This window comes from Aquila chrysaetos, chromosome 23 (assembly GCF_900496995.4).
Source record: "Aquila chrysaetos chrysaetos chromosome 23, bAquChr1.4, whole genome shotgun sequence".
NCBI classification, from domain to species: Eukaryota; Metazoa; Chordata; class Aves; order Accipitriformes; family Accipitridae; genus Aquila; species Aquila chrysaetos.
In genome coordinates, this window is record NC_044026.1 from 18,253,433 (window position 1) to 18,275,549 (window position 22,117).

General features: G+C 38.3%; 1 protein-coding gene across 7 annotated transcripts in view; it reads left to right on the plus strand.

The window, feature by feature from the left end:
• Window positions 1–22,117, plus strand: part of FRMPD4 (FERM and PDZ domain containing 4) — a 412,160-nt gene that overhangs the window by 385,073 nt on the left and 4,970 nt on the right. For all 7 annotated transcript variants that reach the window (XM_029999016.1, XM_029999023.1, XM_029999017.2 and 4 more), the window contains exons 6-15: window positions 4,587–4,691; window positions 5,893–6,000; window positions 9,077–9,208; window positions 11,278–11,397; window positions 12,146–12,282; window positions 13,513–13,639; window positions 15,961–16,050; window positions 16,644–16,826; window positions 20,121–20,259; window positions 20,858–21,919. In XM_029999016.1, the coding sequence (XP_029854876.1) occupies window positions 4,587–4,691; window positions 5,893–6,000; window positions 9,077–9,208; window positions 11,278–11,397; window positions 12,146–12,282; window positions 13,513–13,639; window positions 15,961–16,050; window positions 16,644–16,826; window positions 20,121–20,259; window positions 20,858–21,919 (2,203 nt within the window). The remainder of the gene's footprint in view (window positions 1–4,586; window positions 4,692–5,892; window positions 6,001–9,076; window positions 9,209–11,277; window positions 11,398–12,145; window positions 12,283–13,512; window positions 13,640–15,960; window positions 16,051–16,643; window positions 16,827–20,120; window positions 20,260–20,857; window positions 21,920–22,117) is intronic.

The window sequence follows — 22,117 nt, forward strand, 5'->3', positions numbered from 1 at the left end:
AAGTCTGAAGCTGACCTGAGGTTTCACTCATGGTTTCTGGGACAATCACAGTAAACTAGGCTGTCATTTACTGCAGATGGAATGAATTGGATTTTCTCAATGCCTGCATTAAAGTAAGGTTTGGCTATTCCCCACCTTACAGGTCCATGTTATACATGCATGGGACTAATGATCAGACTGTGATTACCATCTAAAAATAGTAAAATATAAATAATGCAAATAGTAAAATATAATTGTCTGTGATCGATCACCAACTTTTAAGAGAGAACCCAAATCTGACCACTATTTCAGCAATTAAATTTGTTCCAATAGTTTAACAAAGAAGTACTCCTGATGATGATCTGTCAGTGCCCTGTGGTTATAACAAATTGCTGCATGGTAAAACTTGTCCACGTTATTTCTCCCATGTCCCTACCTACTCTTCTACAATGCTCTTGTGAGCCAGTGTAGTTGTTTCAGCCTTGCTCACAGCTATGAATGGCAGTATTTAGTTTGCCTTTGGGCATTATGTACTGTTCCACTTAATAAATTTAATTCTTCCTCTTATTCACGTTTTATTTGCTTGCTAAATTTTGTCTGATATAATTGCCTTTAGGGATGGACCAAAAAGTCAACATATTTTTGCAGTCTTGCAATTTTTCTTTATTTCCTAACAAACATAATATTTTGTATTAAACTAATGACTAATTTTAAGTAACAAGCTTAGAATTAATAGCATATATACAATCTGTGGCCATTTTTTCTGTCTGATTTTGACACATTGTCACAGAGAGCAGGTTTTCTTTTTACCTTGTGACTGCTATCTTGTTTCATTTCATTATGGTAACTCAGTACTACACTATGCTCTTCTAAATGCTAAATCCTTCTTTTTCTTGAGCATGAGTAAAGGTTTTGTTGTTGTAGTACCTCTACCGGCAAGAGCACTCAAAGGGGCTTTTGCAGCAAATAAACACCATTTCCCTTGGAATCTCCCCCAAATTATAGTTTACCTGCAAAAGCGGACAAAGTACTAGACATTCTTATTTTCATCAAAAACCAGTTTCCCTCAAAATGTAGGATATTGTTTCTAAGATCTGTCAAAAAATGACCTGCTATAATGCTGCTGACAAAAATAAGATCTAATTTTGAACAGTCCAGAAAATGAGAAAAGTAATATTTTCCAGAAAGCCTCGTCTTGTTATAGCAATCTCTCATGTTTTGACCCTACTGATGGGATGCCCATTGACTGCAGTCCCTAGTAAGTAGGGTTCAAAGGAGGGTCTCAGTCTTCACTATCATTTCCTCCAAGCAGATCTCTATGTACAATGCTTCATTTATCTTGTTAGCAGTTTCTCCCGGTAGTGTTGAAATGATCAGCTGAATTTTTACTGAATTCTGTGTAAACAAGTACAAATTATTTAAAATCCTGATAAATTTGAGCTTTTAACAGGAAACAGTGCTTAGGTCACACAGCATGAAGTTTGTGGGTTTTTGAAGTATTTTGACTCCTTGTTAAAATGTGTCCCTTCATTTTGCAAAAGTCACTCTAATTAAGCTGTTTTATCTGTGACAATGCAAATACTTTACTTGCAGTGATAAATGTTCTGCGTTAGTGTAAACACCTCCTGCTTAAGGTGGTTAACTGAGGATAATGGCTTCCATTTGGCTAAAAGTCAGAGTATCAGAAACAAATGAACCTGGCACTCTGAGCATCATTAATTGATAGCGTTCTTCGCCTACAAACCTGAAGACATTAAAATAGAATAGAGCAGCACATCATTTTGCTGATGCTTTGTTAGACAAGCAAGGTTCGACAATCAAACCCGACTGTTTTCCTAGGTATTTGCCGCACTTTTTAGAAACAGTTCCTTTCTCAAAGAGAAAATGTCAAGTGCCAAGTTGATGCAGAGGTAGAAACAATGAGATTGTGCAATTAAATGCAAAAGCTGTGCTCTTACTCAAACCTTTAACCAGCAGAGAACATTCCCCCAATTACCTGGCACAGCTGTTCTAGTTTTTCTTACACCCCTGGTTTACAGTTTGAAGCTTTTTAGAAAGCAGTCTGCTTCCAGGCTCACCCAGAGTGTCTGGCAAGGGGCCGGAGTCCTGACCACATAGCCACAGCAGAAGTGGGAAGGGAGGGAAGCCCCACCGCGGTGTGCTCCCCTGGCTGCGCAATACGTACGTTAAACCCCACAGCCTGGAGGGGGTCTTGGGAACTCGCATATGTTCAAATCTTTCAGTCGCGTTGGACTCCCCTATCACATTTTTGCAGTAACATCATTTAAGTGTTTATGCCCCCCACAAGTGACTTTTGAGGTTGTAGAGAGGAAAAGAGGGAGGTTATGGAGAGGTTGTAGAGAGCAACAGAGCCACATAACCGTTTGCCAGATCTGCTGTATGGGAATAACCTTGCCAGAATCCGGAAGAAAATTTGGCAGTCTGCCCGTAAAGAGAGGCCAGACTGGTGACTCATCTGCAACAAGAGCAAACAACTGTAAAAAGCCTCTTCCAGCAAGAAGAGTAGGTGAAAGCCACTCTTCTCCCCGTGCCCTTGCAAGGGAGAGCCAGTAGCACACTACTAGAGCTGTGCTGCCCCGTAGCAGTGGGAATCAATAGTTTGCAGTCCATTACTTGGATGCCATATAGACTCTCTCCCTTACACACTGCAGAAAGGGACTACATGGAGAGGAGGGAAATTAGAAAAGGCATGTGTAGAATTATTATATTAATCATGGTATTATTGTATACTGTGTCTTTCTAGGAATTCATCTCTAGAATACAATATGTAAGCATGCTTCTTCAGTGTTACCGTGTTGTCCCTTCCTGCTGAAGAAGCACTTTGGGTGCCCCAGCCCTAAGACGTTAACTTTTCTCTTTTTTTAACTTTTTTTCTTTGTTTCTTTTCGTTGGTTGTTTCAAATCTTCCGGGGGACCTTCTGCATTTTTCAGCACTGGCTTTGGAAGCTGAGCTTGGTTTGATCATGGGGTTGAATTTTCTGTCATTTACTGTTACTGATTAAAAAGATGTATGATGATAGCTGCTAAAGAAGAGGTAAGAAAGAATGAACTGTAAAAGTGAAGAAGCATTCATTTTTATTTCTTGGCTCTATTTTGTGCTCCAGAAAGTATCACATGGCGCTGATATTTCCTGGGAGAATGTGGCATCTTTCCTTCCTTGTTTGCTGGTTGATACTGAGCCTATGATAATAGTTACCACATTTTTGATGTGATAATAAATCAGTGGCATACAGAAATGAGCTAGAGACTTCCTCCTGCTAGTTACTAGAAACAAGGCTTCTGCATCACAAGAAAATAACTTTTGTAGCAGTTTCAGCAGAGATCAGAGACAACAAGAGCATGTGGCCTTGGACTACTGCATCACTCCTGCAGACTGTTAGTTGAGTCAAAATTTGAGTGATGGTGACAAGACTTCTGTGTTTACAAGGACTGCTGTCATGCTGCACTGGTAATAGGAAATTATTCCAGGATCATCATCACTGACGCCTGCGCTGATTTCTCACAGGCAAACCAACATGAGTTAGTCTTTTCAGTATCCAAAGCTAGTAAGACCACTTCTCAGGAGTTAGAATAAGATTCTGAAAATCTTAATTCACATTTTACTGAAACAAATGGACCAAAACGTGGCCTGAAGGAGCCCAGTGATTTTCAGCCAAAGCCAGAATTTCTTCCGTTGCCCATTGTCATGGTTATGGAGTTAGGCAATGCCAGAAGTGCTGTGTTTGTAACTGACCTGAGTATAAAACTACCTTGCTTCTGCTGCTGAAAATGGAAATCCCGTTGACTGTGAATATTTAATTTGTTACTAAAAATGGGTTGTTAGTCAAACTCCTCAAATGGAGAGAGAATTTTTTTCCAAGGGCTGAACACCTGATCACAGGTGAATCCATTGAATAATGGAATAGGTAAAAGTCAGTTAGGTCCCAGAAGAAAATTAGGAAAGTTTCTAGACTTCTAATCCATGAAGTCCCACAAAGTGTCTGATCTACTGAAGGCAAGTGTTGCACAAGCTGCGTGTAGGGGATACGTTCGGGGGAAGCCTGCTGGCCTGCAGGTGCCTTTTGGTGGTTCTAACCTGCGTTTTGAAGTGGACTGCTATAGTGAGATGCCACTGTGCTTGGAGAGCGCTCAGACACTTTTTTGGCAAAAGTTGTGTGTATGTCTGTATCTAGTGGATCACAGATTATGCAAAAATTTTCCATTCAGTGTTTGAAGGAAGGGTCACTGGTTGGTCACTGCTCCGTGTCCATTCATGCAAACAAGTTTGGTTGACAAGAGTCATTGTGGAAGCACTACGAGGAATTTGTACATACACTGAGAGCCTTCTCCTCGCTCTAGTCTGACAGCGGGATAACTTTCAGTATGTGCAGTATGCATCGGTGATTCCTTATATGTATGTGCATATATATTATCTCGGGACGCATTATGGTTTGACTGTATTTCCGTTCTTCAGTGAATGGTATGCAAAGTGTTGCTGTATACATAGAGTTCCCAGTGTGTGAGAAACAGGGGGAATAACTGAAAAAGGAAAGATAGGTTTTAACTTGAAATTATGTGATATATCTTGTCATCATTTTTCCTTCCAGTCTCCTAAATCAGCTTTTATTAGTGCTGCAAAAAAGGCAAGATTGAAGTCCAATCCTGTCAAAGTGCGCTTCTCAGAAGAAGTAATTATCAATGGCCAGGTGTCGGTGAGTATTCAACTATTTAACCTTAGGAAGGACTGAGCATTTCATCCAAAGGTATGCCTCAAGGCTGGAAAGTGAGGGAATTATATGGTAGGAGCAATGGTGATAGGCTTGCAAAGGGAAGGGTTTTTCTGTTTCTGAAGTTTTTGAAAGAACTGTTTTTAAAGTCCATTGGGCCCATAATATTGTGAAAAATTTGTCCCTTCTTAAAATAAAATTAAAATGCTAGTGAAGGCATTTTGTTGTGATAGCACATATATGTGTGTCTTTATAGTCTTGATAATGCTTGCTTGGGTTTTTTTCAGAGCAATTTTGTAGTAGGAAAACCCATAAGCTCAAGAGAAGTAGCATGTCAGGAAAACAGATTAACGTTACCTTACAGACCTCTCTAAAATTTGTTTCATCTACTTGAACTTGTTGTTTCCAGCCCTAAGGCAAAGTCAGCCTCCCTTTGAGAGGCACTGAACTCCTCCTTAAACATGAACTCCTGGCTCATTTTAATAATTTGCCAGAACATCGTTCCACACTGATGTCTTTATCCAACTCTCTTCCAAACATAAATTGATACTGTATTTTGTCAAAAGCAATTTCTGCTTAAAAAAAAAAAAAACACCAAAAAAACCCAACACAAAAAGCCACACGAAACAAAGCTTTGTTTCCCTTCCTTTTTCCTGTTTATTTTACTATCCTTGTTATGAATCGTCACAATTAGGTAGCAATATTATGTTACTTTTTTTAAACGATAACAGATATTAGCATTTAGTATCCAGCTATAAAGAGAATGTAAAACATCTTGATTGTAATTCTTACTAATGAATCTGCAGTTCCCGTTTTGCAGATTGAAGACACTAAATAGCTCACTATAGTCAGAGAAACAGTAATCTATTTTTCTGTTTTATTGAAAATGTTTCAACTTTAGAGACAGCATTTATTGTCAGATAGTATTTAGGGAAAGAAAACACCCCAAGCCAGACATAAAATGTATGTGAGCAGTTACATTTTTCCAGGAAAGAGACCTACAGAGCGCAGCTGTAATGAGGATGGCTAGACACTTACAGGGCATTGCTATTTCTGCTTTCGATTTGACCCAACACACTCCTTTTCAGTTGTTACCTTTCCATCTGAATGATGTCCTTCTTTATAGAACAACATTTAGATTTCCCTTGTTACATGTTGTAATTCAATTCACTAATTTGCTTGGCAGGAAACAGTTAAGGACAATTCACTTCTTTTCATGCCAAATGTTCTGAAGGTGTATCTTGAAAATGGACAAACCAAATCTTTCCGTTTTGACTGCAGCACTTCAATAAAGGTAGGCTAGATATACCTTGGTATCCAATGCCAAGAATGCCAGTTAACTCTTTTTAAGACCTTCAGTAATTATAATTTACTTGGAATGCTTTAAGAACAAAATTACTAGTGTGTTCAGTTGGGACTGGACTCATGGTTCAGAAATAATGAGGTTTTGGTCCATTTTTCTGCTGCTAAAACCATGTTGTATTGTCACCAAAGAAGTAGAAGTCATCATTTTAATGTGCCTGGAGCGCAACTGAAATTGCGTGGTCCTATCGTTTTGATATGCTGCCAAATACTAGCACGATTTGTCAGCAAAAGTCAGGAGCTAAGAAGATTAAGATGTTGGTTGCTAATTGAATATCATCTAGCTTGCCATCCCGTGAACTTGGGATGGGTTATTGTAGGGTAATGCCGGTGAAAAATTGCTCGTCTCGGTGTAATGCCCTCTATGCTTTCCGTAACACATTTCACATACAGAAATAAAGAGGTGAAGCCCTGGCACACAACTGAGGCTGCTAGGGAGTGTCCGTGACACTGTTCCACGTGGGTTCCTAAACCAGAGGCGTCATCGGCGTCTGTGAGTGCCTTGGAGTAGCAGAGTAAGCAGCACGACCAGCGCTGTTGGGCATGCTGCTAGTCTCTCAAGCATTTTTGTTTGGGTGAGCCAGTTTTAACACAGATTGGTTACCAAATCTAGTTCATCACATGGTAGCGTGCATGCTTGGGACACCGAGACAAGAGAGGTGCATGGGTGAGAATGATCAGTGAAGGCTGGGGATGCAATTTTCAGCTGCACTGCCAGCTTTTACTGGTTTTAAGGGATTATAAAGCTATGCATATTTGAAGAAAGGCCGCTTTTGTGCTCACTGTGATTCAGCAGTATGCTCAATCAGTTAGAACAGCAAGGAGAATGATTTACTGAGGTAAACGAGGAAATTTACTCCAGTCTGAAGGCAAAACAGATACCGAAGTTACACTTAAAAATGGGCTGCAATATCTGCTTATAGTTCATATATATATACCTTAGGCATAAGTTGAGTGCAGGTAAGGGATACAAGCTCGACTCTACAGCCATGGGATACTGAATTCCTTCAGTCCATTTGAGAATTCGGTTGGGTGAAGAAATAGGAGACATGCTTCACGTAGGTAGTGAGGTCTCCATACCCTTCTAAGGCTCACAAGCGCACTTTCCAGTATTTTCTTTTATGAGCATAAAAACAACGAACCTGTTCCAGGATATTTTGCCTCTGAAGACCGGTCTTTGGCCATCACATTACATTAATCTTCAGTAGTTCTGTCATGGGTGTGTCATGTACTGTAAGACCGTATATCTAATCTGAATTCATTTGCAAAGATACCCACGTGGGCTCAGCGACCTAGCTGTATTGGTGTTGTAAGCCTGCTTTGACCTTAGTCATTCTGACTATTTGTAGGAATAATTTTCTTTGCATCTAATTCAGGCAATTATATATTCTGTAGCCTGCACAGCTATATATTACATATTCTTGCATGTATGTTTGTGTATATTCCTCATTGTGGATGGGTGGGTGTGGATTGCTGCTTTTTTTCCTAAACTGAGGTGAAGTAGACGTGCCCCAGTTGAGTCAAGGCAAATGCAGTTTTTTTCCGCCCCTAGCAGTCCAGTAACTCACCACTTAACAACGCGGGCGCAACCAGTGCCTTACCTGCAGTCCTTGCTTTCCTTATTGCTGGGAGGTAGCACCTCTGCTGACTCTCAAAAGTTATTGGATGAGTGGATAGGCTAGCAAAAAATGTGGTTCAATAATTGAGTGCCTGTGTGCCTTAGCATCATATTTGAAAAGGTCCAAGACAGCTAGTGGAAAACAGCGCCATTATTACCCCCTATTAAAAACTTACATTTAATATTATGTCTCTTCATGTTACTGTTATGCCCCTTGTCTTTGGGCATAGTTTAGAAGTATAAATAAAAGTAGATGTAATGTGTAAGCAGTAAATTCCCCATTAGTCAGAATAGTATAATATTAACTTCCATTATTTAGAGTGGTTACTTGCAATCCATTAATACTGTCTTACGTTCTTTACATTGTACAGAGTTGTCCCCATCCTCCTACATACATTTTTCATACTTCTACCAGTTTGGTGTTGATTTTCCATAAACACACTCTAACTGATCAATTAATCTTCCTAAATTATGTTAAAACACTTGGATTACAATTCGCCATGATATCCTTAGTAAGTCCTATCCATCTGGATACTCTACGTATATCTAAAAATCTTTTGGATGGATAGAAATGTTTTAATCTTTTCACCAACATAATGTGAAACTATTTTTAAATGATGGGTTCTTACATATTTCTTTTTCCTACTACATTCTCTAAAGCAAAAGATACCTTGCCAGATGATACTAATGCTCTGCATATATTTACAAAGTGTTATATGAAAGTAAAGTAGGGATTGGTTGAATGGTTTTGTGAGGAGGTTTGGTTAGCTGTTATTTTAGAAACAATTGCTCTCAAATTAATTATCCTTAGACATAATCCAATGTGAAAAAAAACTAATTAGAAGTCTCTAAATGGGTTTTATACTATAAATTAACAGGGTCCCTGAATTTAGAGCTATCGTTCTGCACAGGTATCATCACTGCTGACTTTTCTGTCAGCATTTAAAACTTAGGATGTGGACTTAAGAAAAAAACCTTGCTGTAAGAACAAATAAAGGCCATTCATTTAATTTTTTTGTTGAACATGTAAATTTGGTTTATACTACTCGGTGGCCCTGCCCCAACAGTAAGTGAAGAGAATAGCGGCAAGACTCTCTCCTTTGCTGATGAAGAGGGTTTTTTTTCCAGGGTGACAGAGAGATATGATCTAAGGGCTGCACAAGTATAATTTGCATGTTAAACTGCACAGAAAGTTGCTGATTTTTCACTGGGTGAACGTGTGTGATGTCCTGTATACTCGTGCAGAACAGGCACGAAACACGACCGTCCTCCTGTTTAACATCTGGGCTTCCAACCTGTGCTGGGTACATGCAGGGTGCGTGGCAGTGAAGAACCGGGTCCCAAGCACTTCATGAATTTAAGCACATTTTATGAATCCTTTGTTAATTAGGATGTCATCTTAACACTCCAAGAAAAGCTTTCCATCAAGTGTATTGAACACTTTTCCCTGATGCTGGAGCAGAGGGTTGAAGGATCTGGAACGAAGCTCCTTTTGCTACATGAACAGGAGACTCTAACTCAGGTTTGTGTAATGATATGTGAAAACAGATATTAATGAGACGGGTTAATCAGTAAATTATCCACCTTTTTCATTACTCAAGTGAGTTAACTGCAAGATTTATAGTTTGATACAGTCTATCAAATAGCAACAGTATTTAGATGTGGTTGTAAGAATCAGGTTCTCACAGAAAACAATTATTTTTTCTATTATATAGGCATCATATTTCATTGCTTCGTTGGGCCATTAAAAAGTATTTAAAAGTTTATTAAAGACCAGTCTGAAAGCTAGAAAATATTATCAAGCCTCTTTCATATCGTACATGGCCCAGCTAGTAAACATTCTCAACAGCTGGACAATCCATGGTAACAATTCTGAGAGCCACAGTCTGCCCAAATGCCTTTAAAAACCTTATTTTGATCTTTGGTTCCTATCTGATTATACAGATCTGTATCTGGGTGACAGGGAATAATACTCTTTCTGTTGAAGCCAAGTTTGGCTTATTTACGCAGCAAAACATTATGTCACTTCAGTGATGATGAATTGTGACCTGAAAATGCTGGTGTGACTTTCTTCCTTAGATCAGGGAGGTATGACTAGAGGTAAAGTTGCTTCACAGTTCCCAGCAGAGGACGCTGATTTTGGCCACTTACCATTTTGGCAAACTGTTTAGCCTGAAATTTTCCATGATACTTCTATGTTTCAGGAGAATGTTAGTATTTTTAAAATTTCACCTAAATGTTAAAAAAAAAAGAGAAATGGATGCTTAGATGGGATGAGGAAAAAATATTTAATTTAAATGCCAGAATTCCCTTGATCGTATAACTAGAGTCTGTGTAATAGTATGAAGGAGCTTAGTTTACCAGCTAACAGTCTTTCTAGCATTTTCTAACCTTTCAGCACTTGACTTTGCCATGTCAACATTCTTTTCTTGTGGGTATAAGCTACCCAGTCATTGCACAGTATCCAGAAGTACTCAGTACTGGCTCTCCTGGCCTAGCTGTCCGTCTTTGAAGTAATTGGTAAAATGCTCATTGAAATCAGAAGGATCAGAATAAACCAACACAGTGAGCTTTCAAAAATCCCATCTGCAACTTTTATTTATACATGCAGAGTATGCCTAGATACTTAGGAATGAGGTCAGAGACAATGTGAGATAAACATAGTTTTTGAAAATTGTTAGGGCAAGACAGAGGCTTCATTGGAGATTTTTAGAAGTATAGTTTTATCAATTAAAGATGTTGATTATAAAGTACACTAACTCTCTAACTGCATTAGCCTAATTAAGTAAACTACATAAACTACATTAATTCTGAGGGTGTCTTCTTTGAAGTTCCTGTAAAATCAGCAATACTTTAATTTGCCATTATAATGTTGCTCCATTATAATGTTTCATCCAATTATTCATTAGCTATGCAGTGGTCCCCCGTGAATATACCCAGATTACGGTGTTACACGCTTAACAAAGTTTTGCTGACCAACATGCAAAGCGGTCTTTTTCATTTTGTAATGTATTGGAAGACATTTGTCTTGCTCAGAAGTCATGGGGTAGGTCTCTTAATCCAGAACAACCCAGGAAACAGACCTAATTTCTCACAAATTGCCTAATGGATTAAAACAAGCAAGAGAAAGTGAGAATAATAGCTGCCAGGCTGTGCTTTGCCTATGTTCTCAGTCAGTCTAAGAAATAAAATGTGACCTCACCCCCAAAACCTTCTAGCCCTTCTCATTTATGAGTATTTTGGTCCTGCTGAAGCACAACTTGGTTTGTATTTCACTTGAATGGTTTTCATTAAGGTCTGTTTTTTCTGTCCTTTCACTCTGGTTTTGAATGAGTGAACTCTGTTGCTTTGAGGATGAGTTGTATTGGGCAGTCATGCCTATATGAGTCTAAAAATCTTTCCACAAGATTATATATATGATGTTCCTATGTGAAGAACTTAATAAGGAGCCCATGGCAAAGCTTTTTGTTGGACAGAATTATTTTTTTTGGTACCACGTGTCTCCGGAGCAGGGTCACATTGCCCAAGACTACAGACTGCATTGCTTGACCAGGGTTGCCAAGCTCTAATATGATTATCACACTGTCCTAGGTGACACAGAGGCCAAGCTCGCATAAGATGAGATGTCTTTTCAGGATTAGCTTTGTTCCAAAGGATCCCATTGATCTTTTGAGAAGAGATCCAGTTGCTTTTGAATATCTCTATGTACAGGTAAGTGAAAGCACGGCCATTGTTAGTGTAAAGGAGAATAAAAAGATAATTGCACTCAGTGTATATATAGATTTATATCTTCACTTAGAAAAGTGTGGCTGCAGTAAATCCTGGGTTTTATTTCTGCTGCATAAAGCCAATGAATGCACTTGGGGAATGTGCAAATCTTTATCATCTGCAAAGTCCCCTTCCTTCCTAAGTCTCTCCAAATAGTAATGCTTTGATATCTTTCCAAAATATATTTGGCTTTAGAAAAGAGTGAAGCTGAAGTAATTGCTAATACTGATTTCTGGTACTGTAATATCAGACAGAAATTATGTCTGAAAAGGAACTTCCAGTAAAATGGATGAGAAAGCTGATGTACAAGCAATGTGGTTCTCCTGGGTATCTCACCAGCTAGAATCCTGCTAACCTGAGTCCAGATACACCGATACCTTCCCAGCACTCTTTGTGAAAGAGGATTACTGTTCTCCCCAGGAAGGATGAAGAGAGCTTAGATCAAAATGCTCATGCCTTCTGCTCTTTGGCAGAAGTACTTGGGTTCTTCAGAAGTGCCCATATCCTGGTGAGCATCTGACACCTCTGAGAGCAGCAGTCCTACCTTCAGCATGGTCCTGCTTCTGAGTTCAGGGTTACTCTTCATCCAATGTTAATTTAAAAAAAAAAAAAAAAAAAAAGAAAAGGACTATAATTTATTTTTAGTGCAAGATTTTTTAACTTGATGCTCCCTCTACTGGTTCTTTGGCAGAGCTGTAACGACGTGGTTCAGGAAAGATTTGGACCAGAACTGAAATATGACATTGCCCTACGGTTGGCTGCATTACAAATGTATATTGCAACTGTGACCACCAAGCAAACTCAGAAAATATCTCTCAAATATATAGAGTAAGTTGAGAAGGCAGTGTGTTCTTTAGAAGTGGAGTAAACATTACTCTTTCAGAAGTAACTCGTAGATTCTTTAAGCTTGTTTCTTTAATATGTCTATATGTATGCACCAATTTTAGGTTCATTCTTTGTCACTGAAATTGATTCAGGTGTGTTAAGAGATGTAAGTATGGAGCTTTTGGTCCGTTGACCTTTTTGTCATCTGTTTAGGCATGTGAAATAGCCTCTAAATGTAAATAAGAGTAACTCATTTGCTTTCAATGATTTAGTGGTCAGATCTAAGTTTATATATGGTCTGAATCCTAAGGTTTTAGTAGAGATTATTACAGTACGATTCAGATGATTTCTTGGTTCAGAAGACTGTAGGGTCTTAGATTCCATTTGTAAGATTTCTTAAATACAGAAGTATCCCAGCAGGCACCTGTTTTATGTTAGACAACATGTGTATGTAACTACAAAGCAAAAGAAAATTTCCAAAATGCAACTGTGTGTACAGCTGCTTGGATTTAAAAAAAAAAAAAAAAAAAAAAAAAAAAACCAAAAAAACCCCACAGAACTCAAACGCCCAAACTTTTGTTATTGTTGCTTAATTTACTTACAGAATGGAAATAATAACTGTTGCACACTAAATCTTGTAGAGTTTATCTACCTAACTGAAGATCATGTTATATTGTATCCTGTTAATGAATCAGCAGAAATAATTACAAGTGAAAAGTCAGTCTTGTATCAAAAGGGGTGCTTCAAGCAGAGAAGAAAATTCAGTAAAAGGAGAGGACTGGTTGTTTTTGAGGGAGAAAATAACCCACAAAATAAAAGTGACAAAGACAATGGCTGGCTGGTTTGCATGTTCTAAAAAAAGCCTAGAAAATAAAATTAAATCTGACGTTATGTTGTTAAATCTTCGGCAATTTTAATTCTATAGTGGTACTTGCCTATGTAATTAAGTGTGTTTAACAACACAGCATAGACTTTAAACATAACAACTTAAAATTTATTTTCTGAATGGCACGATGGAAGGGATAGAAGAGAGATTATATATCATTTTAAAGCATCTTTTTCATAAATAATATGTAGTTTGAATATAGAAAATAATGTGTTATTGCAAAACTCTGGACTTGATCAACTCTCCTTCTGTTTTCAGGTGTTCATTCACTTGGCATCATAGTCACCGGTCTTTAGATAAATAATCATCACAGGAATGTGAAATTAAATATATGCCTTTTATTGCAGAAAAGAATGGGGATTAGAGACTTTTCTTCCATCTGCTGTGCTGCAAAGCATGAAAGAAAAGAACATAAAGAAAGCACTTTCACACCTTGTCAAAGCAAATCAAAACCTAGTTCCTCCGGGTAAAAAGGTATTACATTTGCATCTTAATGGAAAATATGTTTTAAAGAACAGAAAGGGTGGCATACATGGGAAACATTTGAAGTTAATCCTTCGGAGAAACACCTAGCCATTATATTTTCAGAGATGTAACTTTTGGTGCTTGGTAGAACATAGCCAAGAACAATTAAAAATAATTAATTATACCCCAACTAAACTATCTTCTTATCTTGAGAAGGCCAGAAAACTGGTTATTAGTACTTCATGAATGATAAAGATACATATTTTTAAATTCATTTAGTGCTTCCTATTAATGGCAGACTTGTTAGGAAAGTTATTTTTCTCTCTCTGATACTCTCATCTGAACCACATTAACCTATGGGCCTGACATAAATGCTGGGTTTTAGGGTTGTTTTCTGTTATGCTGTAGGTAGAGACTTTTCACTGTGTCCTTACAGTAAATGACCCTCCTTGCTGTTGTAAAATGCTTTTCTTAGCACTAAGCTTTCACTTCAGCCGGAAAAAACATGTGGAGACAATGTCTCTGAGAAATGCCTTTGTTACACGCATACAGCTGAGGCTGGTTTTAGACACCATAATGAGGTTTCTTTATGCAAGTCATCTAGTCTCTCTTTGTAGTCAATGGAGAGAAACAGGCACTTCTAGGGAGCGATTCATCCCATCCCACATCAGGAACCAAAAATAGGTCAGATGACTTCTGTCCTAGAAATGCCTATTTTTCTCCATGGACTATAAAAAGAACCTAAGAGTGACTAGTTGAGACATAAAATGAGTTGAATCCTGCTTCATGACACTTTGTTTCTGAACGGAAAAACCCCCAAACACCTGGTGCCTGAGCTAAGGTTTATTGTGATCAGCAGAAATCCTGCTCGGAGGTTTCCGATCACGTCATGACTGCGAACGTAGCTCTGTGTGTTTGACCTGCGATGCTCAGGAAGAAAGGCCACCTCCTGTACTGCTGGAGCTAAAGCCAAATAATGCCAATCGTTTAGTGTTTATCCTGGAAGTGTAAATTTGGATTTATTTTGGAAGCCATTGCTGCTGCAGACCTTGCAGGTGATGAAGTAGCGTACAGTATCGGTGTTTGGTCAGAAGAGAGGTTGCAACAGTCCCTTCCTGCAGCACGCAGAATTCATTGGTTTTGCTTCATTCTTTTTGATTTGAGCTTTGGAAATATGTTGTGTGCCCACCTGCTTATTGAGCAGGTAAGTCTCAGGAACAAAGCATCTGAGCTCATCGTCACCTTCTGTCTCACTTGTAGGTACTAACACAGGAACCGATTTCTTTCTGGGGTCTTCCCTCCCTCCGCATGAAGGGAAGTCTATCATTCTCAGGATTCTCCCATTTTTTACAGCCCCTGTGTATTTCTCCACCAGCTGAACACCTGGTGAAGGGAAGGGGAAAGCATCACCACTAGTTGCTCTGCTTCAGATCCATTTCCTCCTTGGTGTCTAGAAAAACCTTAGAATAGGGGCTCTTGAAATGCTGTTCAAGATCAAATAAGATTTTGAATTAGAAATCTAGTGGCTGAAATGAGAGCAGCAAATGAGATGAGCTTGTTTTAACTTATCTTTTAAAAGTCCAGATATAAGGGTTTACACCGGGGAGGTATAAGGTTTGGGTCCAGACTGGGTAAAATGAACTGTTCCTTGTTTCCATTCAGTCTTATAAAATATTTCCAAGTTGTTCCTCTTTAAGTAGGTAGTTTAAGCTCAGAGGAGAAAAAAGAAGATAAATTATGACACGTATTGCATGATATGGTCATATGTATTGATGTACTGTATTTAGCTTTCAGATTTATTCCCTACTAAATATAGTGGAAGGGTTTTATTTTAAAAAATAGGAAATGCAGTAATGAGGTGGAATAATATGCCATATGCCACAAGTACCTAGCAAAATGTAATACACATAGCTGACAAAAGCAAATTCTTTGTTCTCTTTCTCTGTATAGGTACATAAATGTTTAAGAACTGACGGTGATTATGAATGGAAAGCTGCTGTCTAGCCTTGAAATCCCTCAATGAACAGATGTTTAATCTGAGTAGTTTAACATTTTCCTTTCATTGGAGCAGTTACGATGTTCTTGCAGTGCTCTGATCTGCCCATACCCAAGTCCTCAGTGCATTTTAACTAAACAAGCAAGATCTTAATTTTAAGAATGAAACTGTTTCTCCTCATTTGAAACTCAAGCATCTAATGATTTAGTTTCAGGCTCTGAAAAGCTGTTATAACAGTCCATTCTCCTTAGACTACACAAATAAATTTTCTTTCTGAATTTGGTAATATGTTGATTTCTACCACTACCTCTTACCCCTGTTTCTCCTTCCTCAGCTATCTGCTCTGCAAGCCAAGGTGCATTATCTAAAGTTCCTCAGTGATCTACGATTATATGGAGGGCGTGTTTTCAAGGCAACACTAGTGGTAATACTTCTCTTGAAATAGTCTCTCTCCTCTCTTGATTTTTTTATCCAAATGCCTTTTTGCAATAGCTGGACCATATCATTTTCTTTAGAAGTTTAGGTTCTATTTATACACTTGAAAAATCATTGTTAATTGAACCAAATCTTTTTTTTTCCTTTTCATCTTGAAAATAACATTCCTGTTATAATTTGAATTTTACTGGGGATTTGGAGGTAGGTAGCACCTTCTTGGCAAATAGCACCATCTAATTAACTATACAATACTAAAATTATCAGTCTGGAAAACTCTTAATGACAAAGATTTTCTTTTAACAGAAGCAGAGTCCATCCATCTGTCTGTCCATCCAACTATCCATCTAAAAACTAGAGTATAGTCAATATCCAGCAGCAGATTCCTTTACTTTTTGTTTTTAATTATGAATCAAGTATGTTCTTGTATATCGTCTCTTCTTAGAAAAACGTAATAATCTTTAGTGTAGAAATGTCAAGGCAAATGTAGCTCCATGAAAATGAAAGAAGGCAGTGGTGATTTCTGTCGCTATGCAGTACCTATCATGTTTTTTTACTTTTGCTTTTTTTCTTTTTCTGCTAAAGCAGGGAGAAAAGCGTTCAGAAGTGACTCTGTTAGTAGGGCCGCGGTACGGAATCAGTCATGTGATAAACACCAAAACAAACCTGGTGGCTCTCCTGGCAGACTTCAGCCACGTGAACAGGATTGAGATGTTTACAGAAGACGAAAGCAGTGTTAGAGTTGAGCTGCATGTCTTAGATGTAAAAGTAAGTTTGTTGTTGATTTATATTGATATAACATCTTTAAATAATGTTTTTGTCTTTATTTGAGTTTTTGATCAAGGTATACTGTCTTGAATATTTTCATGGCAATAATAATCTGAGGATGCGTTTTTAGCTCTTTTTTGGTCAGAGTGCATGTAGAGTATGGCTTGGGCATTTGAGGGGCCTACAGTGTACCAGACTGGCGTATTCTATTCTGATTTTTCTCTTGGCTGGCCCCAGGCAACTTGCTTTGTTGTTGTCTTCCTTGATTTCCATGGTGAGAAGAGGTGATGATGAAATTGGCTTTCTTTTGAAACTTCTTGAGCCCCTAGAAGCTCCTTGAGCCCCTAGAAGCTCTTTCTAGTGTAACAGACAATATTATTACCGTTAGAGAATCTCCAGCTGCATCAGACCAGTGTCCTCTGTAAGCCAGTGTTTTACCTGCAAAGTTCACTGTAAGTAACCGCATAGCGGTTACCAATGAAATAAAAACTGTAAAAAGGCAAGGTTTTTTCTTAGCCCTTATAATCCCGGTTCACTGCTTTGCCCTACATAATATATTCACAGATGTTCTTCATCTACCTCTGGTCATTTAATTTCTCTTAAATCCCACTTAACACTTTGTGTCTGTGGCATCTAGTGGCAATGAGTGGAGTTCTGTATATATATTGTTCTGGTTCTTGGTGTGGTTTGAAGTGAAAGGCTTCATAGACTGTCTAGAGCATTAATCAGGCTAATCGGAGATTGAAGGAAGAGTTCTCATTATACTTGAAACTTAAATGTTCTGTTAAAATAAGTAGAGCCTAGCAGTTCTTTTTGCTTACCCAGCTATACACAAAAACATACACAAGGAATATTTTACTAAGCTTTTGCTTTGAATGCTTTAGGTTTATTGACCTGGAACTCTTTCCCTGTATTTAAGTTAATGAAAAAAACATTGCTGTAGATTAATCTAGATGCTCTTTGACAGCAACTTAAGAGAAATGTACAGGTTGGTGAACACAGCATCTCTTTCACTGTACTTAGCAATGATAACATCTGAGGATCTCAGGCTACTTTACCTGCATTACTGTGCTAAACTCGTAGCACTCTTGTGAGAAAGCTGTTATCACCTTCTTACAGATGGAGAAAGTAATATAGAAATTAAATCCTTCCCATCTGCTGGTATGTAAAATGCAGCTCTGTATGCCATAGTATTACATTTTACCATGGTATTATGTTGGTTTATATTATAATACTGTTACTGTTTTATTGCAAACCATGTATATCCCCATCTCCTTGCATTTCGGCACAAGCAATCTTAAACCCAGAGAGACTGGCCTAACGTTAAAATTACAACTCTGAGAGGCTCTGGATGGAATTTGACAAAAAATTGCCTCTCTGTGGGGCACGAGTAGGGATTGTCACTGTGTCCTGTGAAGGAGATGCAGGCACACACAGGTAGGTGTTCTCAACTGATGTTTTCATCCCCTGGTTTACCCTAAGGTAGCAGGTTCATATATCCAGATTCTGAATATGCCAAAATATGTCATATATGCCAATATTTCCTTAATGAATACATGAATAAACAGTTTGGATTTTTATTGTATTTTTGGTTCTTTTTAATGTCTTCTCAAACATGTATCACTTGGCAGAAGCAGGCAATAAAAGTTTAGCTGTCATAGGACTGTTCAGCAGGTTAACAGTAGTTCACAGCACTGTTTTCTGCAATCTGAGATTTCTGTGGAGGTCATCCATTTCTGTCAATCACTGCAGAAAATTTGAGATGAACATAGCATTTCAAATGTTAGTTTTTAGTAGTCACTTGAAAGAACAGAGATTAATCAGCCCATTGTAGGTTGGATAATTTATAGTTAACTTTTATAGCTATAGTTGAATGCTTTGAAAGAAATAGGTACTGAATAGAAGCTCAAACTGTAGCACAAAATACTTTAAAGAAAAAAAATGCTTAAATTTTTCCATGTTGCCGAAAACAGTTCATACGACATTCAGGGCACGCGGGGTATTTTGGCCTAAAGTGCTGCAGCACTGGCATTTAAAAAATTATCAGACCTATTGTGGGTTTGGTAGTAAGCTATGATCATCAGTTATATTTTGGCCACAGCCTCCATGAGAATCAGTTGTCTTTTAACTAGTAAGGGGTTGAGTAAGTTGGAGAGCCATCCTTGTTGCATGTAATGTTGCTCCTGGAACAAATGATGCAGGTCCCCGCATCTGTCTTATGACAGTGGGCTCTGCATGCAAAATTATGATAAATTGTCACAAATGTCCACGTAGCTATGAGTCACTACAAACTGTGAGTGATAAGATGGGTTGTCTACAGTGTAATTTCTATCTATGTATCATGGTAAGGGCTTCATTTGTATTTCCTCTCTAGGAGTTGTAGAGGCTAGCCACCTTAAAATAAATTTGAGAATAGCAGCTTTTGGTGTTAAAAGCTACAGAGACATGAACAAAAGTTTTAGGCAAAGAAATTTATATATTGTTGCAAAAGAAAAGGGAATTAAAGTATGTTTCATGTGGATGTCTCAGGTTTGATGCTTGCTAGCCTGGCAGCCATAGTTTTTCAAAGCTCTGAGGTCTCTCATTTTTGTTAGGTCTGACTTTCTTTTCTAAATGCTTTGACTTTGTTTTCTTTGCTGATCTCCCTTCTGAGGATCTTTCTCCATTCTCTTTGTGTTTATCTGCTTATTTTTTCATCACTTGTCTTTTCAGTAATGCCAGGCCACAAACACCGAAATCTTTTAAGCTGTCATTGTAATATTTACTGTCACTGCCGTGTAATGATAGCTTTAACCTCACTACTGTATTTTCTGAACCTGAACTTTCCCTGACTCTGTCTGCTTCCCGTATCTTGCTTCTTTACATGTGCTTCAGGCACCTCATTTTCTAGGAAGCTGCAGATTCCCATGCTACTGCAATACTCCAACGCCTAATGTACCACGTTCTTAGCTCTTGGCAGTTTCAGAGTAACAGTAAACAGTGCTTTGGTGAGAACAATATATCTATGCCAGAAGAAGATGGAACAAGAGTCTTAAAATGGTCAGCTTCTTTCAGAAAGAGAGCAAAATCAGCTGTTAAAACGCCCAGTTGGACTTCTATCTTACTGCAACTCCAGACTTTTCTAAATGTTTGATACTGTTCGATATTGGTAGAAAGGAAAATAAGTTCTTGTGTGTATTTTTCAGTGTGGTGTTTGTGATGTGATTCCTTTTGCTTCCATGTAGTAGTATTGTCAGCAGTTTAACAGATTGATGAGGAACAGCCTTAACCAAGACTTGGTTGTATTCTTCTTAGCCTATTACTCTGCTGATGGAGTCATCAGATGCAATGAATCTTGCTTGCCTAACAGCTGGATACTATAGACTGCTGGTTGACTCAAGGCGCTCAATATTTAACATGGCCAACAAGAAAAATACAGGGAGCCGAGAAACAGGTATTCATTGCACAGTATGTTAACGATGGTCCAATGTATAAAGCAGAAGCCAGGTTAAGCCAGTGCACCTCCAGAAAAATACAAGGCTATGCCAAATGAGATCTGATTGCTGGCTCAGACCTAGCACCACAGTATATCAGCTCAGCTTTATAGTTTTCTAATGTTCAGCCTATGATAGCATCTTAATGGTAAAATAAACCAGGTGATGAATTTCTTTCATACTGTAGTGAAACAGGTGCATACTCCCTATGAGTGTTATTGTTTTATGTGCATATATCTTTTGTAAGAATACGTACGGTATTGGAGAAACCAGCTGGGGATTTGGTTTTGTGTTACTATTCCTGGAATAGCATTTGTACCTAGCTGGGGTTTAGTTTTGTGCTAAAGTACAAAAGTACCAGTTAAACTTTAGGTCATTAAATCAACAGATATTTAACTTAGAGCAGAGGTGAGTTTGAAAGTGCTTTTCTGAAGTGTTTCATGGCTCAGCTGCCCTATTCAGAGTGTTTATTGCTCAGCATTAACAAGCTATTGTTTAAAAATTACATGACTTTGCTCTTTGATTTCACAATGTTGATTTTATTTCACCATGCTATAGGAACTGAAAATAGAGGGAAGCATAATCTCCTTGCTTCTGAGTGGAACTGTATACCAAAAACTACCACTTTCCTGGCTGAAGGAGATCAGGAGACTCAAATGTCCTTTGTCGATCCAAAACAGAAGACTGTAGATGTTTCTGAAAGTCTGTTATGTCAAAAAGAACACAGACATCTGTACATAGAAAATACTTATAATTCAGGTGGATTTGATCAGCATCTGGCCAAGCCAAGTGACCCCACTGAAGCAGAAGAAAGCAGAAATTTTAATCAGCCTTCACTGCTGTCACTCTCAGGTTTGGAATCTAGCAAGAAAGCACAGGATTCCCCCAGAGGAGCAAAAGTTTCCTTTATATTTGGAGATCACAACTTGGATGGTATCAATCCCCAGACTCTCGGCTATGAAAGGCTTTTGGATGAAAGTCCAGAAGTACTAGATAAACAAAGAGCCATTTATATTAATAATGCCAATGACATTAAAGGCCTGGAGTTGTCACCAGATGCTGAAAGCATTCAGTTTGCTGCAAATTCTGTTTACGCAACTATAAATGATGGTAAAATATTTGGAGCTGCAGAAGGGATAGAGGAGCCTTTGCTGCATGATATTTGTTATGCAGAAAACACAGATGATGCCGAAGATGAAGATGAAGTAAGCTGTGAAGAAGACATCATGGTAGGAGAAATCAATAGGCCTGCTCTTCTCAGCCTTTCTGGTTCTAGTGATGACATTATTGATCTGACTTCACTTCCACCTCCGGAAGGTGATGATAATGAAGATGATTTCCTATTGCATACCTTAAACATGGCCATTGCTGCTCCTCCACCTGGCTTCAGGGACAGTTCAGATGAGGAAGACTCTCAGAATCAAGCAACGCAGCCTAGAGACAACAAGGAGCAAGCCAGTAACCTAGGCAATGATGACATTCCAGTGTCGCTTATCGACGCTGTCCCTACTAATACAGAGGGGAAGTGTGAGAAGGGGCTAGATGATGCTGTAGTCTCTACACTTCAAGCACTAGAAGCTTTGGCTGCTTCAGAGGAACAGCACACGAATGACAATTCAGGTTCTTTCACCATAGTTACATTTATTCATTGAAAATCATTCCATCTCATCTATTTAGCTTTGGAAATACTCCATTTCATGAGGGTTGGTTTTTTTTTGGTTTTCCCTTTTTTTTTTTTTTGCCATCATTTTGCATACATCATATTCCATATTATTTAATGGATCTACAGTTATGTTATTAAACTACCTGTCCCGGGAA